General features: G+C 40.6%; 1 protein-coding gene across 2 annotated transcripts; it reads right to left on the bottom strand.

Moving 5' to 3' along the window:
- Positions 1-25,005, bottom strand: CCR3 (C-C motif chemokine receptor 3). 2 transcript variants are annotated; one of them, XM_004034009.5, is made up of 2 exons: positions 24,898-25,005; positions 1-1,454 (listed from the first exon to the last, which is right to left on the bottom strand). In XM_004034009.5, exon 2 carries the CDS (start codon positions 1,441-1,443, stop codon positions 376-378), a length of 1,068 nt encoding a protein of 355 aa, XP_004034057.1. In that variant the 5' UTR covers positions 1,444-1,454; positions 24,898-25,005; the 3' UTR covers positions 1-375. The 2 variants fall into 2 exon arrangements, with proteins under 2 accessions (XP_004034057.1, XP_055238164.1); XM_055382189.2 differs by lacking the exon at positions 24,898-25,005 and adding an exon at positions 2,147-2,198.
- Between the last annotated feature and the right edge of the window lie 932 nt (positions 25,006-25,937).

Here is a 25,937-nt window from a genome sequence, read left to right as displayed (position 1 = left end):
TTGTGTGAAAATGTTTTATTTATATCAATAGCTGGCTGAAGTTAACGTATAAAATATAAAAAGTTTTACCTTTTTGTAGCGGCATATAGTAACTATCTAACATTCAGGTGCATTAAAATGTAGGTAACTCTTCAGAGAAGCAAAGCTCTGCTTTTTAGGGTTGATGATGAGTACGCTGCCCAGCCCCTGGCCTGCGGTAATGACCTTAGGGTACATGCATCTACTGCTACTGCTGTGTGTATATTTCAGTGTCTTCAAGAGCTTCAGTGTTGCACTGGAAGTTTGAAGGACTGTTTGAGAGGTGAGTGTGGAAGGCTCAATGTGTTTGCTTCATCTCCTTGGTCCTTCCTCTTTAGGCAATTTTCTGCATCTGACCTAAAACACAATAGAGAGTTCCGGCTCTGCTGTGGATGGAGAGGCAGAGCTGGTTCTTTCCAGCTTCTCACTAGGAAGGAATGGGATGTATCTGCCCAGGTGCATGAGCACATGCCTGTGGAAGAAGTGGCGCAGGTACTTCCGGAACCTCTCTCCAACAAAGGCGTAGATCACCGGGTTCATGCAGCAGTGGGAGTAGGCGATCACCTCTGTCACCAGCATGACCAGGTCCAGATGCTTGCTCCGCTCACAGTCATTTCCAAATAAGATGGATTGATAGAAAGAGAGAAGGATAGCCACATTGTAGGGTGTCCAGAAAATGAAAAACACCGCCATGATGACAAAAATGAGCCGGATGGCCTTGTACTTTTTTTTACTGGGGCACCTCAGCAGCGTTTTGATGATTCCTGTGTAGCAGATGGCCATGACGAGCAGAGGGAGAACGAGACAGAAGATGGTCATTCTCAGAGTGTGGAAATGCCTCCAGCTATATACTGTATCCTCTGGGTAAACAACACTGCAAAGAGTCTCTTCAAACAACTCTTCAATCTCATAGAAGATAAATTCAGGAAGAGCTGCTAGCACTGCCAGGCCCCAGGTGACAATGCTGGTGATGACACCAAAAGTGACAGTCCGGGCTCGAAGGGCAAACACAGCATGGACAATGGCCAGGTACCTGTCGATCGTCAGCAGGATTATGAAAAAGATCTCGCTGTACAAGCCTGTGTGATAAAACGCCGAGAGGAGCTTACACATGCCATGGCCAAAAACCCAGTTATGCCCCCTGACATAGTGGATCCAGAACGGAAGGGTGAAGAGGAAGAGCAGGTCCGAAATGGCCAGGTTGAGCAGGTAGATGTTGGTCATAATTCGGAGCCTCCTGTATTTTATGAGGATCATCACCACCACCACATTGCCCAAGAGGCCCACAGTGAACACCAGGGAGTACAGCGGGGGCACGAACTGGGCCATCAGTGCTCTGGTATCAGCTTTTTCACAGAGCAGGCCCATATCATCATAGTAGGATGTGGTACCAAAGGTCTCAACTGTATCTAGTGAGGTTGTCATTTCACTTCTCCCTGTGATAGAAGAAGAAAAATACAATCCCACAATGAAGCATAATCATCCTTCGTAAAACACACCAGTTGATTTATTCATGTACTCAACAAAGATGCCACATGTGATAGCAGCCTAGGGATTCTTTAACATGAATTTCAAAAGGCATATCAGAGGTGCCAGGAGAGGGGTTGAGGAAGGAAAGAGCTGAAGCTTTCAAAGTTAGCATGACCCGGCATGGGAAAAGAAACAGAAATGTTGTGGGGTGGTGGTGAAGAATGGGGATACAGATTTCTGAAAGCATTTAAAGGAAGAAATACAAAACAGGAAAAAACAGGCTAGATAATGATAACAATATAATAATCATTATTATTACAACTGTCTCTTATGGCATTTTGCATTTTATGTTTTACAGTTTATATATACCTTAAAAATCCTTATCCATTTAAAAGCAAAATACGTATAATAATAATAACAATGATTATTACAATTACAAGTAACTATGCTTCTCCAGGGCCCCATAATGATGTGCCATTCATTATAGTTAATGGGGAAATTGAACCTTGAAGAAATTTAGTAATTTGTTCAAAATCCTCTAACAAGTAAATATAAAATTTGGGCTAGATCTTTAGTCTCTATCCATGTCCATTTCTCCTGTCACTAGATTCAAATGTAGTGATTTTTAAATTTAACTTTTGAAAAATTTGCTACGGACTTGAGGAACCTGGCTTGTGTGCTCTTAACAGCATTCTTATTCCAAATGGCATAATCCAATCCACAGCAGCTGTGAAAAAAATACACGTTTTGTCTGTTACACATGTACAATCACAGTAATTAACTATTACAATGATTACAATTATAAGCAGCATTAGTTTAGGTTACTTTCCTTTTCTTGCTCCTGGTGATGCTGAGTTAGGCTGGTAATATGCAAAAAGCAAACCCCTGGGAGCTTCTCCATCACAAAGGGGTAAGCAGGAGGGGTCAGTCAATGGGATTTCTTACTGGACTTGATATTTCTTAGGCCAGGAGCCCTAAGGCCAGTGCCTGCTTTTCTTGAGATTATAGACTTCGGTGGAAAAGGAGGAAAATAGAAAACAGATAAGGCAGGAGTCGTGGAAGGACAGTTAAGCCATGCACTAGTTCCTCAGAGGGCATCCAACTGACTTTCTCCTTTCTAGGAGGAAGGGACAAGGGTGAAGATGTGAATATACAGGCCGATGGGCATTTCTCAAGGTAAATCTGAGAAATGCTTAATAACTGGGGCCAATGCGGGGAATTGTTTTTGCTTCTTAATAGAATAATTGATCGAATACTGAGGCCCCACATGTTGGGGTTCTGGGTAGTCAAAGTCAGTGAGAATAGAGATGGAAATGGAGCCAGTCCTAGCGCCTCTCAGCTGCATGCCTTGGACAAGCCCTTAATGCAGAGCCTCCTTTACTTATATCGAAAGTGAGGACCATTGGGTCACTTGGGGTTGTGATGAGGAAAAATGAGAGTGTATGTGAGTTCACATTTGAAACGAGAAAAAGCTGTAAAACTGGTAGGAAGTAGGAATGAAAGAAGGACAATTAGAAGCCATTTCAAATGAAATTAGGAAAAATAGGGTCCCTCGGGTGGAACTTGTTGATCTCTTTTCATGGGTCTCTCCAGGTACATCTCCCACTGATCAATGGCACATTCCAGGCTTTTGAGGAGGAAAATGGACTGAGGAACAAATGGTTTGTGTGTGCTCCTATCAGCATTCTTATTCATAATAGCATAATCCAATCCATAGCAGCTGAGAAAAAAAATACACATTTTGTCAGTTACACATGTACAATCACAGAGAGTGTCCTTCTGCACTTCAGCATCTAAAGCAAGAAAAGAACAGAACTGCTAATTCTGGAGAACAAAGGTATAGTAGCCTGTATTCACCGTTAATTATTTGTATTTATTTTCCTTTTCTCTAAGAGTGATTTAAAAACAGGTCAAACTTTAAAAAAACTACTTAAGTTTTGCTCAGTTTGAGGGTAGTGTCTTTAATTCATGTGTTATTTCTATAAAATCAACATGATCAGGATGATAAACCATAGAACCTTTTGGTTTGGGTTTCAGGGCTGCCTATGAGCTTTTAGCACTAAAGTTCACAGCTCAAGAAAGCATGCAGGTCCTCCAGAGTCAGCAGCCAAGTCCTTGATTACTAGCTGCATGGGATCAGAGACAGAAAATCTCATATGGGCAGGGGACCTTGGCTCATGCCTGTAATCCCAGTACTTTGGGAGGCCCAGGTGGGAGGCTCGCCTGAGCCCAGGAATTCAAGACCAGCCTGGACAATACAGTGAGATCCTCTCTCTACAAAAAAATAAGAAATTAGCCAGGCATGGTGGCGCATACCTGTGGTCCCAACTACTTGGGGGGCTGAGGTGGGAGAATCCCTTGAGCCTAGAAGGTTGAGGCTGCAGTGAACTGTGATCACGCCACTGCACTCCAGCCTGGGTGACAGCCAGACTCCATCTCAAAAAATAAATAAATAAATAAATAAATAAATAAATAAATAAATAAAAATTAAAAAATTAAAAACCTGATATGGTTTTCACCTGTCTACCCAGTCTCAATCAAGGTGAATACTTAGATACAAAATAGTCAAGAGGTTTGAATTAGGCTTTCAAAATGGCCTTTTACATTTTGGAAAACGATAGGGTAATTGTAAATAAGTAAGAACAATAAGAAAGAAGAGCACAAAAACAAAAGTAAAAATCACCCAATCTCCTCATGCAGCATTTACCACTGTTAACATATCTCTGTGCGGATATGGATGCCCGTGTGCAAGATTTACAAAAGTGAGGTCAACTAAAATTACTCACAATACAACTCAGCAGTGAAATGTGCAATGATTATTTAGTCTCCAAACTATTTTGGTCTCTGTTACCAGCTTCTCATCTGCTGGATAGCAGGAAAAAGGATTCACACATTTTAGTCCAAAGTGGTTTAAACTTCTCTTGATTCATTCATTTGAACAATGATTTTAGGTTTTACTCATCCTCTTTATGCTGTCAGCTTATAATTTCAGTTTCTTCTTTCAGTGGTCCTTTCTAAGATGGTGGCAGAGATCTGGAGGAAGGGCCACTACAACTTGAGACATGGGGCAGAGTGGGAAGGGGGTGTTCCTGTCTCCTGTTGGTCCTTGATTTATATGACTGTTGTCTGCTGAGTGGGGGTGACCTGGTTCTAACCCTGAGCCTTTTTCTGGAACCTGCTGTGGTGGTTTGTAGCTAATAGACTCATGAGGTATTCATTCTTAGTCTTCCTTGGGCTGGAATGGAGAGCGCTCTCTGTTACCACTACGCCTCCACCGGGGCCCTGGCCCTGGCCCAGGCTATGCACCTTTTCCTGCACTGGTAGGCACTGAGGCAAGGCTGCTGCTCCTTGACTCCCTGCCCATGCCATGAACAAACCAAGGAACTCTCAAGAGTACAAACTAGATCTTTTTTTTCTGCCTGACCACCAGCTTAACCGCACTGGCCATCCCATCCGGTAAGGAAGTGCCCTACAGGGAGACATTCCTTGGGGGTCCCCATCTTAGCAGAGAGCACTCCATGCCCCCTAGCTCTGATGGGGAAGGTAGGGACCCACAGGTGTGACTGCTTCCTTTCATAGCCACTGTGTCTCTTCTCACATTCCCTGGGGTCAGAGGAGAGGAGCCTCCTCCTCTCCATTCTTATCTGACAAATTTTAAAACACTATGTGTTGAATAACCATCCTCTCCCCTTTGGGCTTGAAATATCACCTTTGTCGTATATTCTTTAATGTTCCTGAATCTGATTTTGTACCTTATATTCTATTGATATCTTATTTCTGTGCTAGAGACACTTTTTATTGTAGATTTATTAGATGATTTATATAGATGATCTTATTATGCAACTCCCTTTCATTATACATTTCCAAATGTCTTACCTATTAGAGCCATTTGTTTTATTAAACTTTAGGATCATCTAGTCAATTACTTATAAAAACATAAGTTTGGGTGGAATTGTGTTACATTTGTAAATAAATTTAGGAAGAATTGATAACTTTACAATATCAAGGTTTTATACCTGGGAATGTGATTTTGATCTATTTTAAAGGTTGTTTAAAGGTTATTTCAACATGAAAAAAGAAGTTAATAAAGAACAAAAGTTAAATGAACATAGAAAGTAGGAGGGAGAGAAAGAATGAGAGAGAGAATCTTATGTGGTTAAACTGGATAAAATTGAATGACTTTATTACAAGGATTTTAAAATGGGCTTTCAATATCAAAGTACAGTGATGCAAAACTAGAATTTGGTCTTCTTTCTGTTAAAAACCACAAAGTTTTCTTGGATTATTAGTCTACTCTTGATAAGAGTAATGAAAGTGTTTTCTCTGCCTTTTAAGTGATCTGCCTAAAAGAGCAGATTTTATTTCTCATCAAAATAATTTCCTGTGCCTCATGTTGTTTATCAAGATCTTTGATTACTTAAGAAAATAGAGTTATTTGTGTTACAAGAACTAAGATTTTTCATTTTTGTTTTCTTAACAATTGTCCAAGACCATTGGAACCCACCTCTTACATCTGCATAACCTGGATGCAAGACATGGAGTCAAAGGAGATCATTCTGGAGCTTTAAGGTTTGACTGCCTTGCTGGATTTTGAATTTGCATGGGGCCTGTAGCCCCTTTGTTTTGGCCAATTTCTCCCATTTAGAATGGCTGTATTTACCCAATGCCTGTACCCTCATTGTATCTAGGAAGTAAGTAACTTGGTTTTGATTTTACAAGTTCATAGGCAGAAGGGACTTGCCTTGTCTCAGATGAGATGTTGGACTGTGGACTTTTGAGTTAATGATGAAATGAGTTAAGACTTTGGGTGACTGTTGGGAAGGTATGATTGGTTTTGAAATGTGAGGACATGAGATTTGGGAGGGGCCGGGTTAGAATGACATGGTTTGGCTGTGTCCCCACCCAAATCTCATCTCAAATTGTAACACCCACAATCCCCATGTGTCGTGGGAGACACACGGTGGGAGGTGATTGAATTATGGGTGTGGGTTTTTCCTGCACTGTTCTCCTGATAGTGAATGAGTCTCACGGGATCTGATGGTTTTTAAAAGGGGAGTTTCCCTGCACAAGCTCTTCTTCTCTTGTCTGCCACCATATGAGATGTGTCTTTCACCTTCCCTCATGACTGTGAGGCCTCCCCAGCCATATGAAACTGGAAGTCCAATAAAACTCTTTCTTTTGTAAATTGCCCAGTCTCAGGTATGTCTTTATCAGCAGCATGAAAATGGACTAATACAACTATGTAACTTTCTGTATTTGCCTTTGAAATCTTTTACTTGTCACTTTGGCTAAATGGATACCTAAGTATTGTTTCACAGTGAACTATGATCCTATTTAATCAAGTGCTTTAAATCTTTAGACATTTTTGACAACCTTCCTAAATCAATTCTACATACAGTCTATTTTTACCTTAAGCTAACTTTGGAATTTTGCAGAGAGCCTCTGGAAAAACCTCAAAGGAATTTATTCTCTCCTTATATTATAAAAAGAGAGATGTTAGACTAATTAAGTTTATTTAACATATTACATTGCATGGGAAGAACTGCCAAATAAGAAATAATGTTAAATCTTCTTTATGTTATATTTGTATAGATATATGTTATTAATATGTGTTTCAGAAATTATATGAATTTCCTAAATATCAGATATGTCCTGGTATAATTTTACCAGCCATATGTTGTATATCAGCCATACGTTGTATATATTTTATCAGCCAAAATGTTGTATATCACAGAAATAACCAAATTTCTTCTTCAACTGCATTATAGTAAATTCTCAGGGGCATTCTAAACCATTGTTCATCCACAGCAGTTATTGTTTTACTCTGGTGCTTTCCTGAAAGCTTTTGCAAGTACCTTATGGTACAAAATGACATGAAATTCATAGAAAGACTCTGACACATACAGGTTTCTGACAGTTTTGAACTAGGTTTGTTTCTAGCCTTGCAGTCCTGCAAGCTGAAGTTGAATTACCTAAAATAAACTTCAGAGAAATCACCACAACAGCTTGTATATGAACATCTTTTGTGCATGTTGCTGCACGGCCACTCAGAAAGTTCCCTGGACCTCCAATGACATTACCAGAGACATTCAAACTGCAAGCCAAGAAAATCTATTAGAGTGAAACAGCCATATTTTTTAAAATGCTGTTTCTATGCCATTGAATCAGGAATTGTAGCCCTAAATCTTAGAGATCTAAGAGATCAGATCCTACTATTCTACCAGATCAGGGAAGCACAATTGATTGGCTAAATCTTGGCTCTTAAGTAGGTTGGTTTGGTTGGTTTTGGGGTATTTTTCAGACTCTTGGTATTATCCTATTAATCATATTGATAATATCCCTTATGCAATGTAGTCTCACAAGGATCTTAAATGCTTGTCAGCAGCCACTAACTCAACAGTTGATCTCCGTGAGGATTGAAAACCAAAACTATATGAACAAGAGTCATCAAAATAACCTACTGAGATTCTAGTTTGTGACCTATAAATGTCTACAGAAAGGAAAGCAACATGTGGTAACCAAGGGTAATAGCCAGTCACATTCTCAGTTCAAGCGAGAGAATGACCAAAAGGGGGGAATTGTTAAAGAAAAATAAAAATGAAGGCCACAGTTTAGATATGTCCCAAGGCCCAGTGCTGATCATATTCTTGAAAAACACAATCCCAAATGCTATAATGTTGAAATCCCAAAAGATCAAAATCACAATCCTAAAAGACTAAAATTCCTAATGTTGAAATCCTGAAAGCTGAATTCTGGGGAAGGATTAGTGCGTTTCTGGTTGTACACACCGTAGTTGCATAATGTTAGTTGCGTCGTGTTAAGAAGAACTATTACTTGCTATTATCTTTATTTGGAAATTAAGTATGGTTTAAGGAGATGTGTATGCATGTCAACTTGACAAAGGGTGGATCTGTGGACTTAATTTTAGGTGTCAACATGACTGGGTAAAGGAATAACTAGAAACTTGTTGAAGCATTGTATTGAGTGTGTCTGTGAAAGTGTTTCCAGAGATTACTCTGTGAGTCTGAGTGGATTAGGTGGGAAAGATCTGCTTTCAGGGTTGACAGGCACCATCCAATCAGCTGGGGGCGTGAAGAGAACAATTACAGAACGCAAATTGGTCTGTCTTTGAGAGCTGGAACAGACTTTTCTTCTGTTGCTTTAGGCATCAGAAATCCAGGCTCACCAGCCTTTGAACTATACAACTACCCACCTCCCCCAACTCAGTGGCTTTCAGCCTAGGACTGAGAGTTACAACATTGGCTTCTCTGTTTCTGAGGCCTTCAGAGTTACACTGAGCCACACTACCAGTATTCCAGGGTCTCCAGCTTGTAGATGGTCTGTTGTGGGATTTCTTAGCCACCTTAATTGTGAGCCAATTATCCTAATAAATCCCATCTCATACATCTACATACATATCCTATTGGTTCTGTCTCTGGAGAACCCAGACTAATATAGATTTGGTATTGAGGAAGCTGAGTATCATCCTTCTTACTGGAATGATATGCCATTATGGTTTTAAATACTAATACATGTTAAGGACTCTCAAATTGATGTCTTAAGCCCTGACCCAAATTCCTACTCAAAATTTCATCTTAAGTGTCTAATGAGCATCACAATATTCCATTACTCTTCCTTTACTCTCAATGGAAGAGACTGGTGAACTTTTTTCCCAGAAAAAAAAAAAAAAAAAGCCTGGGACAAGCTAAGTGTATGAGGTTACTTTAATGGTGAAAGACAACAATGTTAAAGTTGATTATTATTGGTGCTACAAAAGCACCAATCCTTTAATTGCAACAGCCAAGCAATAAACAGACTTTTAAATGGACAGCATATACTTTGGCAATGTGTAGACCACAACAACTCTCCAAATACAAGTGCAGCAAGTGTTTTGAAGAACTTAGAAGTGAAAACACATGGAAAAAATACAAGAAATTTCCCTTGCCAAGTTACTCAATTGTGTATCACTTCTGTCCCTTCACCCCTAGTGCCAATTCACTATGCTATGTATTTAATCTTTGCATCATTTTCAGTAGTGCAGTTATAAACTGTGTAAAGACATTTAGAGAGTTTTATTATGTTTTATGCAATTTTTTTTGCAAATTTGACTCCTGAAAGTACATTACTACTACAACTTTGTGTGTAAGCATTGTGTGTGTGTGTGTGTGTGCACAAATGTGAAGACCTCCTTGATAAATAAACAGATGTCCTTTTTGTGCCTCTGTGTTTGTGAAAGATACAATTTCTCGAGGTCTTGGCTCTTTGGGCAACTGGCAAATATGGTGGTGACCCATCATGGTTCTTGATTGATCTCCTCCAAAGAATTAGGATGTCCATCACAGTATTTCAGATGACTACAGTTTATAAAGCTGGGTGCACACAATTATTAACTATAGTGATATGCATTTATACATTGTGATTTTTGACACAATTTATTTATGAATAAAATTTTGACACTATTTATTTATGAATATAATTCATCTGCTCATAACTGTTATACCCTTGTGACTGTTGTTAGTATACCTGAGTGTTTATGCTTGCAAAAATATATATGATATTATTCCCTATTGTGAAGTGTTCTGTTGTGTTTTTATAAGTTTTTCAAAATAAATCCACCTATAGGAATATAAATAAATGTCTTTTAAATTATTGTTTTCAGAGTTATATTTTCAGGATTTTAATATTTTGGGATTGTGGTTTTTGGATTTAAAATTTTAGTCTTTCTGGATTTCAACATTTGGGATTATGGCATTCAGGATTGTGTTTTTCAGGATTACAGCCCAAACTCCTCAAGGCCAACCACCCATAGCCACATAGCCAAGACTGAAGTCATCCTGATTTCCCTGAAAAGCCAGATGTAATAATAAATGAAACACAAAATATAAAGTTTATGCCATTGTCAGCATGATCCAGTGAAATTAAACCAATCTGCTATAGACAAATCAGCTTTAAATGTTCTTGTTGCAACACCATGTTAATGTATAACAGCAAATCACAAAAAAAGTTCAAAATACTGAAAGATCTCTACAAGGAAAACTACAAAACGCTGCTGAAAGAAATCATGGATGACACAAAAAATGGAAACACATCCCATGCTCATGGATGGGTAGAATCAATATTGTGAAAATGACCATACTGCAAAAAACAACCTACAGATTCATGCAATTTCCATCTCAATACCACCATTATTCTTCACAGAACTTGAAAAAAAATCCTAAAATTCACATGGAACTAAAAACGAGCCCACATTGCCAAAGCAACACAGCAAAAAGAACAAATCTGGAGGCATCACGTTACCCAGCTTCAAACTACACTATTAATATAAGGCCATAGTCACCCAAACAGCATGGTACTGGTATAAAAACAGGCATATAGACCAATGTAACAGAATAGAGAACCCAGAAATAAACCCAAATACTTAAGGCAAACTGATTTTCAACAAAGCAAACAAAAACATAAAGTGGGGAAAGGACACCCTATTCAACAAATGGTGCTGGGATAATTGGCTAGCCATGTGTAGAAGAATGAAACTGGATCCTCGTCTCTCACCATAGACAAAAATCAACCCAAGATGGATCAAAGACTTAAATCTAAGACCCAAAACCATAAAAATTTTAGAAGATAACCTCAAAGGAACTCTTCTAGACATTGGCTTAGGCAAAGAGGTCATGACCAAGAACCCAAAAGCAAATACAACAAAAACAAAGATAAATAGATGGGACTTAATTAAACTAAAAAGCTTCTGCACAGCAAAAGAAATAATCAGCAGAGTAAACAGACCACCAACAGATTGGGAGAAAATCGTTGCAATCTACACATCTGATAAAGGTCTAATATCCAGAATCTACAAGGAACTCAAACAAATCATCAAGAAAAAAACAAATAATCCCATCAAAAAGTAGGCTAAGGACATGAATAGACAATTTTCAAAAGAAGATATACAAATAGCCAACGAACATATGAAAAAATGCTCAACACCACTAATTATCAGGGAAATGCAAATCAAAACCACAATGTGATACTGCCTACTCTTGCAAGAATGGCTATAATAATAATAAAAAAAATAGATGTTGGCGTGGATGTGGTGAAGAGAACACTTTATGCTGTTGATGGGTATGTAAGCTAGTACAACCCCTATGGAAAACAATGTGGTGATTCCTTGAAGAATTAAAAGTCGATCTATCATTTGATCCAGCAATCCTACTCCTGGGTATCTACCCAGAGGAAAATAAGTCACTATATGAGAAAGATACTTGCACACACATTTATAGCAACACCATGGTATACTACCCAGCCACGAAAATGAATGAAATAATGGCATTTGCAGCAACCTGGATGGAATTAGAGATCATTATTCTAAGTTAAGTAACTCAGGAATGGAAAACCAAACATTGTACATTGTCACTCATAAGTGAGAGCTAAGATGTGAGGATGCAAAGGCATAAGAAAGATACAATGGACTTTGGGGACTCAGGGGAAAGGATGGGAGGGGAGTGAGGGATAAAAGACTACACATTGAGTACAGTGTACACACTGCTCAGGTGATGGGTGCACCAAAATCTCAGAAATCACCACTAAAGAAATTATTCATATAACAAACACCACCTGTTCCCCTAAAACCTATTGATTTTTTTTTAAAAGAACTTTGAACCCAGGGGGGAAAAATACTTCCTCCTTTATGCTTTATAAACTATGCTGTAAGTGCTCTAAGTGGGAATCCCTACACTTTCAGATCTACGTCTCCTCACTCCCAAACTGTTCTTTTGTGTGCACAATAAACTTCTGCAACTTTAAATTTTGATCTGATTTTATTTTTGACAAATGTAAAGTTTCTTTTACTCTCCCCTTTCTCAATTTCCTCTCCTCCTCAGAGGGGAGTTTGTTGTTGAGCCCTCTTGATATTTGTTTATGTACTTATACACATAATTATAAGTGGCTTTTTGGGACATAAATCAGAGTAGGAAATATCAAGTTTTCTGTGACTTTTTAAACTTTACGTCTTGGAAATCTTTCTATATCAATACTTGTAGAACTGTCTCATTCTTTGGTACATAAATCAGAGTAAGAAACATCAAGTTTTCTGAGACTTTTTAAACCTTACATCTTGGAAATCTTTCTATATCAATACTTGTAGAACGGCTTCATTCTTTCTAATAGCGAGATGGTATTCCACTGTGTGGAATTTAAACAGTTTTCTATTGACAGAATTTAGATTACCCACACTGGGCATCAACACAAAATTTACCAGTATAACAAACCTGCACATTTATCCCCGAACCTAAAATAAAAGTAGAACAAAAATACTCCAAAAAAATCCCGTAATTCTAGTTTCCCTTAAGGTTAACTTGTGATGGGGTTAATAAAGAAACTTCCTGCATGTAAACTTAGTTAAATTTAATCTTAATTTAATCTAAATTAATAAAAGGGTTATATGCAGATAGTGGGAAGGATCATTTCACAGCATCCGAAAGTGGTCCAAATATGTCCAGGGCTCATTTAATGCAAACATTGACCAACTGAAATGCAGTCAAGAGGAAGCTTTACCCAGTAAAGATGAGGTGAAGAAGCCAAGCGTATCCATCCTGGAGAAAATCCACTTTGGGGAGGGGAGAGAGTATGATACTGGCTGGGCAGATGAGAATGAGAATTATGTGTGACTCCCCGCAAAGCCTCCCAGAACCAGCAAGAGGTAGTTCAAAGATGCAAATTCAACCACCACTCAAGAACACCTTGAGTAGAATTATCCAGCAATGAAATGGGTGCCATGTGAGGTCTTGAGTGAGCTGTGACTGGAGGAATTCACTCAGAGGCTGAGTGACTTCCTATCAGGGACAGGGTAGAAGGGATTCCCCCAGTGGGAGGAAGATTGGCTAGAGCAGCATTTCTCAGTCCTGGCTGCATGTGGGAGTCACTGGGGGAGCTCTTGAAAATCCCCAGCTTGTAACCCTGAACAATTAAATCAGAGTCTCTGGAGATGGGGTCTGGCTCTCAGTGGTTCTTAATGCTCTTCTGGTGATTCCCTTGTGCAGCCAAGGTTGACAACTCCTGGACTACATGACATGAAGTCCCTCCTAAATTTGAACTTTTTTTTTTAAATCCCTGAGTCATGTAACCCTCCAACCTATTTTAAATGTAGTGAAAAGAAAAGGGGAAACTTAGGGGTAGAATAAAGAATATCCTTAGTTGCAAGTTCTTTAGAAGCTATCACCATGAATGGCAAACACAAGAGCCAATTTAATGGTAGGCTATATTGCTGTATCATCCAGAACAAATGAAATCTACCACCTGACTCTCCATCCACCTCTCCACCAGCTATCCCTTCTTGTTTCCATCCAATTACCCATCTAGATATTCAACTTGCTTCCCATCTATGCAATTAAGCTGATCCCCTCCCACTTCCTTCCCTTCCTTCGTTTCTTTTCTCAAAAAACCTGGAGTATCCAGAAAAGTTAGTTATCTGTGCAGTGGTCCAATAGAATTTTTCTGTATTAGTGGAAATGTTCTGTATCTGTGCTGTCTGATAAGAGAGACACTTGGCTGGGTGCTGTGGCTCATGCCTACAATCCCAGCATCTTGAGAGGCCAAGGTGGGTGGATCATTTGAGGTCAGGAGTTCAAGACCAGCTTGGTCAACATGGTGAAACCTTGTCTCTACTTAAAAAAAAAAAAAGCTGGGCAGTAGTGGTGCACCCTTGTAATTCCAGCTACTCGGGAGGCTGAGGCAGGAGAATCTCTTGAGCCTGGGATGCGGAGTTTGCTGTGAGCTGAGATCGTGCCACTGCACTCCAGTCTGGGAGACAGAGTAAGACCCTGTCTCAAAAAAAAAAAAAAAAAAAAAAGACAGAAACTAGCCTCATGGCTATTGAGCACTTGAAATGTGGCTACTGCAATTGAGAAACTGAACTTTTCATTTTATTTAATTTAAATAACCACATGTAGCAAGTGTCAGGCCTCTGAGCCCAAGCCAAGCCATCACATCCCCTGTGACTTGCACATATATGCCCAGATGGCCTGAAGTAACCGAAGAATCACAAAAGAAGTGAATATGCCCTGCCCCACCTTAACTGATGACACTCCACCACAAAAGAAATGTAAATGGCTGGTCCTTGCCTTAAGTGATGACACTACCTTGTGAAAGTCCTTTTCCTAGCTCATCCTGGCTCAAAAATCACCCCCACTGAGCACCTTGTGACCCCCACTCCTGCCCGCCAGAGAACAAAACCCCTTTGACTGTAATTTTCCTTTACCTACCCAAATCCTATAAAACGGCCCCACCCTTATCTCCCTTTGCTGACTCTCTTTTCGGACTCAGCCCACCTGCACTCAGGTGAAATAAACAGCCATGTTGCTCACACAAAGCCTGTTTGGTGGTCTCTTCACAAGGACGCACATGAAATTTGGTGCCGTGACTCGGATCATGGGACCTCCCTTGGGAGATCAATCCCCTGTCCTCCTGTTCTTTGCTCCATGAGAAAGATCCACCTACGACCTCAGGTCCTCAGACCGACCAGCCCAAGAAACATCTCACCAATTTCAAATCCGGTAAGCGGCCTCTTTTTACTCTCTTCTCCAACCTCCCTCACTATCCCTCAACCTCTTTCTCCTTTCAATCTTGGTGCCACACTTAAATCTCTCCCTTCTCTTAATTTCAATTCCTTTCATTTTCTGGTAGAGACAAAGGAGACACGTTTTATCCGTGGACCCAAAACTCCGGCGCCGGTCACAGACTGGGAAGGCAGCCTTCCCTTGGTGTTTAATCATTGCAGGGATGCCTCTCTGATTATTCACCCACATTTCAAAGGTGTCAGACCATGCAGGGACGCCTGCCTTGGTCCTTCACCCTTAGCAGCAAGTCCTGCTTTTCTGGGGAAGGGGCAAGTACCCCAACCCCTTCTCTCCTTGTCTCTACCCCTTCTCTGCTTTTCTGGGGGAGGGGCAAGTACCCCTCAACCCCTTCTCCTTCACCCTTAGTGGCAAGTCCCACTTTTCTAGGGGGCAAGAACCCCCAATCCCTTATTTCTGCACCCCAACCTCTTATCTCTGCACCCCAATCCCTTATTTCCATGCCCCAACCTCTTATCTCTGCACCCCAATCCCTTATTTCCATGCCCCAACCTCTTATCTCTGTGCCCCAATCCCTTATTTCCGCACCCAGACCTCTTATCTCTGCACCCCAATCCCTTATTTCCATGCCAAAACCTCTTATCTCTGCACCCCAATCCCTTATTTCCACACCCCGACCTCTTATCTCTGTGCCCCAATCCCTTATTTCTGCACCCAGACCTCTTATCTCTGTGCCCCAAGCCCTTATTTCCATGCCCTGACCCCCCTTCCCACTTTTCTGGAGGGTAAGAACCCCCGAACCCCTTCCCTCCGTGTCTCTACTCTCTCTTTTCTCTGGGTTTGCCTCCTTCACTATAGGCAAACTTCCACCCTCCATTCCTCCTTCTTCTCCTTTAGCCTGTGTCCTCAAGAACTTAAAACCTCTTCAACTTACACCTGACCTAAAACCTAAATGCCTTATTTTCTTCTGCAACACTGCTTGGCCCCAATACAAACTTGACAATGGCTCTAAATGGCCAGAAAACGGCACTTTCGATTTCTCCATCCTACAAGATCTAAATAATTCTTGTCTTAAAATAGGCAAATGGTCTGAGGTGCCTGACGTCCAGGCATTCTTTTACACATCAGTCCCTTCCTAGTCTCTGTGCCCAGTGCAACTTGTCCCAAATCTTCCTTGTTTCCCTCCCGCCTGTCCCCTCAGTCCCAACCCCAAGCATTGCTGAGTCTTTCTAATCTTCCTTTTCTACAGACCCATCTGACCTCTCCCCTCCTTGCCAGGCCAAGCTAGGTCCCAATTCTTCCTCAGCCTCCGCTCCTCCACCCTGTAATCTTTTTATCACCTCCCCTCCTCACACCTGGTCCGGCTTACAGTTTCCTTCCGTGACTAGCCCTCCCCCACCTGCCCAGCAATTTACTCTTAAAAAGGTGCCTGGAGCCAAAGGCATAGTCAAGGTTAATGCTCCTTTTTCTTTATCCCAAATCAGAAGCGTTTAGGCTCTTTTTCATCAAATATAAAAACCCAGACCAGTTCATGGCTCATTCGGCATCAACCCTGAGACGCTTTACAGCCCTAGACCCTAAAAGGTCAAAAGGCCATCTTATTCTCAATATACATTTTATTACCCAATCTGCTCCCGACATTAAATAAAACTCCAAAAATTAGAATCTGGCCCTCAAACCCCACAACAGGACTTAATTAACCTCACCTTCAAGGTGTACAATGATAAAAAAAAAAGTTGCAATTCCTTGCCTCCACTGTGAGACAAACCCCAGCCACATCTCCAGCACACAAGAACTTCCAAACACCTGAACCACAGCGGCCAGGTGTTCCTCCAGAACCTCCTCCCCCAGGAGCTTGCTACAAGTGCCAGAAATCTGACCACCAGGCCAAAGAATGCCTGCAGCCCAGGATTCCCCCATCTGTGTGGGACCCCACTGGAAATCGGACTGTTCAACTCACCTGGCAGCCACTCCCAGAGCCCCTGGAACTCTGGCCCAAGGCTCTCTGACTGACTCCTTTTCGGCTTAGTGGCTGAAGACTGACACTGCCTGATCGCCTCGGAAGCCCCACAGACCATCACAGATGCTGAGCTTTAGGTAACTCTCACAGTGGAGGGTAAGTCCATCCCCTTCTTAATCAATACGGAGGCTACCCACTCCACGTTACCTTCTTTTCAAGAGCCTGTTTCCCTTGCCTCCTTAACTGTTGTGGGTATTGATGCCCAGGCTTCTAAACCTCTTAAAACTCCCCAACTCTGGTGCCAACTTAGACAATACTCTTTTATGCACTCTTTTTTAGTTATCCCCACCTGCCCAGTTCCCTTATTAGGCCGAGATATTTTAACCAAATTATCTGCTTCCCTGACTATTCCTGGACTATAGCCGCATCTCATTGCTGCCCTTCTTCCCAATCCAAAGCCTCCTTTGCGTCCTCTTCTTGTATTCCCCCACCTTAACCCACAAGTATAAGATACCTCTACTCCCTCCTTGGTGACCAATCATGCACCCCTTACCATCTCATTAAAACCTAATCACCCTTACCCTGCTCAATGCCAAGATCCCATCCCACAGCATGCTTTAAAAGGATTAAAGCCTGTTATCACTTGCCTGCTACAGCATGGCCTTTTAAAGCCTATAAACTCTCCTTACCATTCCCCCATTTTACCTGTCCTAAAACCAGACAAGCCTTACAAGTTAGTTCAGAATCTGCACCTTATCAACCAAATTGTTTTGCCTATCCACCCCATGGGGCCAAACCCATATACTCTCCTATCCTCAATACCTCCTTCTACTACCCATTATTCTGTTCTGGATCTCAAACATGCTTTCTTTACTATTCCTTTGCACCCTTCATCCCAGCCTCTCTTTGCTTTCACTTGACTGACTGACCCTGACACCCATTAGGCTCAGCAAATTACCTGGGCTGTACTGCCGCAAGGCTTCACAGACAGCCCCCATTACTTCAGTCAAGCCCAAATTTCATCGTCATCTGTTACCTATCTCGGCATAATTCTCACAAAAACACACGTGCTCTCCCTGCTGATCGTGTCTGATTAATCTCCCAAACCTCAATCCCTTACAAAACAACAACTCCTTTCCTTCCTAGGCATGGTTAGTGCAGTCAGAATTCTTACACAAGAGCCAGGACTGCACCCTGTAGCCTTTCTGTCCAAACAACTTGACCTTACTGTTTTAGCCTAGCCCTCATGTCTGCGTGCAGCGGCTGCCACTGCTTTAATACTTTTAGAGGCCCTAAAAATCACAAACTATGCTCGACTCACTCTCTACATTTCTCATAACTTCCAAAATCTATTTTCTTCCTCATACCTGACACATATACTTTCTGCTCCTTGGCTCCTTCAGCTGTACTCACTCTTTGTTAAGTCTCCCACAATTACCATCATTCCTGGCCCGGACTTCAGTCCAGCCTCCCACATTATTCCAGATACCACACCTGACCCTCATGACTGTATCTCTCTGATCCACCTGACATTCACCCCATTTCCCCATATCTCCTTCTTTCCTGTTCCTCACCCTGATCATGCTTGATTTATTGATGGCAGTTCCACCAGGCCTAATCACCACACACCAGCAAAGGCAGGCTATGCTATAGTACAAGCCACTAGCCTGCCTCTTAGAACCTCTCATTTCCTTTCCATTGTAGAAATCTATCCTCAAGGAAATCACTTCTCAGTGTTCCATCTGCTATTCTATCTGCTATTCTACTACTCCTCAAGGATTGTTCAGGCCCCCTCCCTTCCCTACACATCAAGCTCGAGGATTTGCCCCTGCCTAGGACTGGCAAATTAGCTTTACTCAACATGCCCCGAGTCACAAAAACTAAAATACCTCTTAGTCTAGGTAGACACTTTCACTAGATAGGTAGAGGCCTTTCCTACAGGGTCTGAGAAGGGCACCGCAGTCATTTCTTCCCTTCTGTCAGACATAATTCCTCAGTTTAGCCTTCCCACCTCTATACAGTCTGATAACAGACCAGCCTTTATTAGTCAAATCAGCCAAGCAGTTTTTCAGGCTCTTAGTATTCAGTGAAACCTTTATATCCCTTATAGTCCTCTGTCTTCAAGAAAAGTAGAATGGACTAAAGGTCTTTTAAAAACACACCTCACCAAGCTCAGCCACAAACTTAAAAAGAACTGGACAATACTTTTACCAGTTTCCCTTCTCAGAAGTCAGACCTGTCCTCAGAATGCTACAAGGTACAGCCCATTTAAGTTCCTGTATAGATGCTCCTTTTCATTAGGCCCCAGTCTCATTCCAGACACTGGACCACCTTAGACTGTGCCCCAAAAAAACTTGTCATCCCTACTATTTTCTATCTAGTCATACTCCTGTTCTCTGTTCTCAACTACTCATACATGCCCTGCTCTTGTTTACACTGCCAGTTTACACTGTTTCTCCAAGCCATCACAGCTGATATCTCCTCGTGCTATCCCCAAACCACCGCTCTTAACTCTTGAAGTAAATAAATAATCTTTGCTGGCAGGACTATGCTGAATCTCCTTAGGCACTCCCTAATCAGATGTCGTAGGTCCTCCCAATTCTTAGACCTTTTATACCTGTTTTTCTCCTTCTCTTATTCCATTTAGTTTTTCAATTCATACAAAACCATATCCAGGCCATCACCAATCATTCTATACGACAAATGTTTCTTCTAACATCCCCACAATATCACCCCTTACCACAAGACCTCCCTTCAGCTTAATCTCTCCCACTCTAGGTTCCCACGCCGCCCCTAATCCCGCTTGAAGCAGCCCTGAGAAACATCGCCCATTCTCTCTCCATACCACCCTCCAAAAATTTTCGCCACCCCAACACTTCAACACTATTTTGTTTTATTTTTCTTATTAATATAAGAAGGCAGGAATGTCAGGCCTCTGAGCCCAAGCCAAGCCATCCCATCCCCTGTGACTTGCACATATACGCCCAGATGGCCTGAAGTAACTGAAGAATCACAAAAGAAGTGAATATGCCCTGCCCCACCTTAACTGATGACATTCCACCGCAAAAGCAGTGAAAATGGCTGGTCCTTGCCTTAAGTGATGACATTACCTTGTGAAAGTCCTTTTCCTAGCTCATCCTGGCTCAAAAAGCACCCCCACTGAGCACCTTGTGACCCCTACTCCTGCCCGCCAGAGAACAAACCCCCTTTGACTGTAATTTTCCTCTACCTACCCAAATCCTATAAAACGGCCCCACCCTTATCTCCCTTCCCTGACTCTCTTTTTGGACTCAGCCCGCCTGCACCCAGGTGAAATAAACAGCCATGTTGCTCACACAAAGCCTGTTTGGTGGTCTCTTCACACGGACACGCATAAAAGCAAGTAGCCACCATAGTGGACAGTACAGGCCTAGTGTCCAGCATGATGCCTGACAAATGAAAGATGCTTAATAAACTCTTCTTAAGTGTATGAAAGGATGGAGTAGAATAATTTTTACTCTGCTTTGCACTGTCCAGACTACACATCTGAAATATTATGTTCTGTTCCAGGCACCAAATTTTAAGAGGGTTAGTATCAACCTAGACTATAGAAGGAAGTAGGATGATAACAGTCCCAAAACATCAGCCATAGTTGGCAGAACTTGGAATGTTTTGTATGAAAAATAATAGTCTTTACATGAAATCAAACTAAATGCCCATCCATGACAGATTGGATAAAGAAAATGTGGTACATATACACATGGAATACTATGCAGCCATAAAAAAACAGATAGTGTCTTTTGCAGGAACATGGATGGAGCTAGAAGCTATTATCCTTAGCAAACTAATGCAGGGAAAAAACCAAATACCACATGTTCTGACTTATAAGTGGGAGCTAAATGATGAGAACTCATGAACACAAAGAAGAGAACAACAGACACAGGGGTCTACTTGAGAGTGGGAGGAGGGAGAGGAGCAGAAAAACAAGTATTGGCTACTAGGCTTACTACCTGGGTGATGAAATAATCTGTACAACATATCCCCATGGCACGAGTTTACCTATGTAACAAACCTTCACATGTACCCCCAAACCTAAAATAAAAGTAAAAAAAAAGGAAAATAATCATATTTGTATTCATTTTAGGTTTTGTTTTGTTTTGTTTTGTTTTTGTGTGCCTTTGGTCTGGATCAAAGGTTGTTTTTTTTTTTTTAATTAAAGGGTTGGATTAGGCAATGTTTTAGGCCCACGTAAGATAGAAAAGTCTATGATACGATAGTTTTTCCTGTAGAAGAGGAAGTAGACTCTCATAGAGCAGAAATTTGACGACCTTGGAGGATACTAGATACATCCACACATGGGGAAGAACTTTCTGAGAACAGTGCAGGAAAAGAATGTGGGAGCCAGTGAGCTTCTTCCCTGGAAATACACAAGAAGAGCCTCTCAAAGTTCAAATCATGAATGAATGCAGTCTTCTTTCCAGCCACAGACATTTCCCAGAATTGGTATTTTAGGGCAGCACATGGATTTCCAGAGCTTCCAATCATTAATAATAGTTACTAATGCAAAAGTTACACCTCATGCTTGTGTCTTTCAGAATTGTGTCTGAGTGCGGTCAGTTCATCTTAAGTGACAGGTTTTCACCCACCAGCCAAATGATTTTGGATTCTTTTTACCAATCTCCTTGATCAAATATTAGACTTGTTCATTACATTTTAAGTAACAGGTATTTCAAATGTGGCCAATTTTTAGTTTTCAATACAGGCTGATATGTTATTTAGTTGAAGGAGTTGGTCATGAAGAATATGTTTTCACAAGGAAAGTATGCGTATACATTCCAAATAACATGGTTGTGGGATAGTCACCATGACCAGAATTTCAGCTTTCTGGGACCCAGTGCTTCCACCTCCAACTGTGCTATGGAGAGAGAGCCACTGCCTTTCCAGGTACCATGTATGTTATAATTGATAGTGTCAGGCCTCTGAGCCCAAGCCAAGCCATCACATCCCCTGTGACTTGCACATATACGCCCAGATGGCCTGAAGTAACTGAAGAATCACAAAAGAAGTGAAAATGCCCTGCCCCGCCTTAACTGATGACATTCCACCACAAAAGAAGTGAAAATGGCTGGTCCTTGCCTTAAGTGATGACATTACCTTGTGAAAGTCCCTTTTCCTGGCTCATCCTGGCTCAAAAAGCTCCCCCACTGAGCACCTTGTGACCCCCACTCCTGCCCGCCAGAGAACAAGTCCCCTTTGACTGTAATTTTCCTTTATCTACCCAAATCCTATAAAACGGCCCCACCCTTATCTCCCTTCGCTGACTCTTTTCGGACTCAGCCCGCCTGCACCCAGGTGATTAAAAAGCTTTATTGCTCACACAAAGCCTGTTTGGTGGTCCCTTCACACGGACGCACATGAAAGACAGTACACTTGTATATCATTTTGTATTCTGATACCTTAACCTCTTTACCTTTCACCTAGTTCCATGTGGCTAAAAATTACTTAAAAATGTAATTTGTAATGACTCCAACATATTGTATAGATAATCATGCTTATTTAACCATTGCCTTTTTGTTGTGTGATTAAGTTGTTCACAATTTGCTCTGCTATAGAAAATACTGCAATAAACATATTAGCCTGCATTTTAAAATTATTTCCTTAAGGTATATTACACAAATCATAATTTCTACATTGAATTATATTTCAAAGTGTCTTGATGCATTTTGTCAAATTGCTTCCAGAAAGTGTGTAAATCATTTTGTGTATCATTTTGCATATCATTTTGTATTCTGATACCTTAACCTCTTTACCTTTCACCTAGTTCCATGTGGCTAAAAATTACTTAAAAATGTAATTTGTAATGACTCCAACATATTGTATAGATAATCATGCTTATTTAACCATTGCCTTTTTGTTGTGTGATTAAGTTGTTCACAATTTGCTCTGCTATAGAAAATACTGCAATAAACATATTAGCCTGCATTTTAAAATTATTTCCTTAAGGTATATTACACAAATCATAATTTCTACATTGAATTATATTTCAAAGTGTCTTGATGCATTTTGTCAAATTGCTTCCAGAAAGTGTGTAAATCATTTTGTGTATCATTTTGCATATCATTTTGTATTCTGATACCTTAATTTCTTTATATTTCACCTAGTTCCATGTGGCTACAAATTACTTAAAAATGTAATTTGTAATGATTCCAACATATTGTGTAGATAATCATGGTTATTTAATCAGACCATTTGTTGTGTGATTAAGTTATTCACAATTTGCTCTGCTATAAATAATACTGCAATAAACATATTTGTGTGCATTTTAAAATTATTTCCTTAAGGTATATTACACAAATCACAATTTCTACATTGAATTATATTTCGAAGTCTCTTGATGCATTTTGTCAAATTGCTTCCAGAAAGTGTGTAACAATATATATACTCTTGGCACTAATAGGTGATGGTGCCCATTTCAGCAAGCATCCATCAATATGGAGAAGATCTAAAAGAAAGAAAAAATTACTTGGCCAATTAGATGGGCAAAAAGGTTGCCATTATTGTTGTAATTAACATTTATTTCATTACTGATTTTTTTTAACTACAAGTATTAGTCATTCATATTTCCCTTCCTGTGATTTATCTCTTTGTGCCCTTTACCCAATTTATTCTGCTGTACAGATCCGCTTTTTTCTTATTAAGTCATACAAAGGGCTCATATTTCTTCTCCCAGAAGAGCTAACTCATCCTGCCTGGTTCAGTGTAATCATCACCACTTTCTGGAAAGAGCTGCACTTCAAAAACATACTTCAACTTATACCACATCCATGTGGAAGACCCCTTATTCCCACCACTCTCACTTGAAGTACTTGTCAAAGTTAACACTCATCCTCTGTCAATCCAGGCATTTCCAGAAGAATCGGTAAGGCTTTCTAGCTCTACCCTCTAACACAGACAATCTCATTCACCCAGAAAAAAAGACACCAAATCAATCAACTGACTCATCTAGTAGCTTGATTTAGTGTGGATTTTCAATGAAAACTTCAAATAAATATATATATTTCCACACATACATACTTAATGCACACACACATATGTATATAATCAGCCCTCTGTATCCATGGGTTCCACATTTGTGTATTCAACCAATCACGGATCAAAAATATCTGGGAAAAAGCTCCACAAAGTTGCAAAAACCAAGCCTTGAATTTGCCACGCAGCAAGTGCTATGTTGACTCCACATGAATGAAGCGCTGTGTATGCATTGTATTAGGTATTACAAGTAATCTAGGTACTTGTATTTAAAGGGTACTGGAGGATATTTGTAGGTTATCAGCAAATACTACATCATTTTATATAAGGAACTTGAGCATCTATGGATTTTGGTATCTGCAAGGGTCCTGGAACAAATCCCTCACAGATACTGAGGGAGGACTTTATATATATAAAAATGTATGTGTGTATATATATATATATATACACACACACACATATATATAAAATTATATTTTTGCTATTTCTTACAAGTCAATATAAATAAACACAAGCTATTAAGTGTAAGCTCTTTGGAGTAGGCATATGCACATAGTTGAGAATTTGTGAAAGTATAGGAGGGTAACATGGGCACAGATGTTGACTAAAGAGGTATAAAGGGCCAAGTTTGGGTGAGTGCTACACGCAAACTTATCGTCGTGTGGATGGGAGACAGAAAGGGAAAATTAGAAAAAGCAAGAAGAAAATGGAGATATGTGTCCATATTTTCTCCCACTCTGGCCCCATACTACCTCTAAATTGCTGTGTACCTTCCTTCTCCTCCCTCCTAGATCCAAGAGCACTGCTGGAAGTTATTAATTCCACCTGCCTGGACCCCTCCTTCTTCCACCTCCCTTTTCCTGGAAAAGCAACACCTACCTGAAAATCTCTTCTAAGTAAAAACTTCTATTGTATTTCGATAAGTTCTTGCCCGGATAAGCACAAGAAGACCAGTGGTACCTGCTAATTTAGTGAAGTCCTTGATATGTCCAGTGATAGCTTAGGCGTCACCACTCCTGAAACAGAGATACCATCAGATCACAGACATTAGTAAAGTAGTAAACAATGTAAGTATATAACTTCCTGTTTTAAACAGACTAGCTTCTCAGTTTTGCAAGTTTTCAGAAAGATACTTTCGTGCAGTTCTTCTTTTTCATGATTGACACCACATACTAACCACTCACCTGAGAAATCCTTGCAATGAGTGCTGCTTTAGGGGCTCTCCACCCATTGGCATTTCTCATTTTTAGTGGTGGGGGGTTGTTACAATTTTTTTTTTTTTTTTAGACAGCATTTCATTCTGTCACCCAGGCTGGAGTACAGTGGCATGATCTCAGCTCACTGCAACCTCCACCTCCTGGGTTCAAGGGATTTTCCTGCCTCAGCCTCTGGAATAGTTGGTATTAGAGGCACGCACCACCACGCCTAGCTAATTTTTGTATTTTTAGTAGAGACAGGGTTTCACCATGTTGGCCAGGCTGGTCTCAAACTTCTGACCTCAAGTGATCTGCCCGTCTCGGCCTCCTAAAGTGCTGGGATTTGTAATTCTTGAATAAGCATTGATTTGACCCATCGGCAGACAGGATGAAGAATGAAATAAGAATTTCCCGGCAAAGGAATAAACTAATTATTCTGCAGGGTCCAACAGACACTTGGATGGGGCAAAATGTGGCTGCAAAGGTTTAGACAAGTCTAAAAGACTTGAGTTTGAGTTTCAGTTGTGGCATACACAGCTACATAAGCTGGGGGTAGTAATTTAAACTTGCTGGACCTCAGCTTTTTCATCTCTAAACTGGAAATAATGATATTTAAGTCATAGCATTGCCATGGAACCAACTAAGATAAATATGTGAAAAGTCTCTGCAGAATATACAGGGCTAAGGAAATGTAAAGTGTGGGTAGAATGCCACTGTGACATA

Source organism: Gorilla gorilla, chromosome 2, assembly GCF_029281585.2.
Source record: "Gorilla gorilla gorilla isolate KB3781 chromosome 2, NHGRI_mGorGor1-v2.1_pri, whole genome shotgun sequence".
In the NCBI taxonomy this organism is placed as follows: domain Eukaryota; kingdom Metazoa; phylum Chordata; class Mammalia; order Primates; family Hominidae; genus Gorilla; species Gorilla gorilla.
This window is presented reverse-complemented; position numbering and strand designations above follow the sequence as displayed.

What these genes read in the sequence shown, in the direction of transcription:
- CCR3 (XM_055382189.2), bottom strand. Translation starts at nt 2,198, where the DNA reads ATGCCATTTGGAATAAGAATGCTGTTAAGAGCACACAAGCCAGGTTCC. An exon ending in ACACAAGCCAGGTTCCTCAA is followed by an intron (nt 1,455 to 2,146) that starts GTCCGTAGCAAA and finishes CTTCTATCACAG; the next exon opens with GGAGAAGTGAAATGACAACC.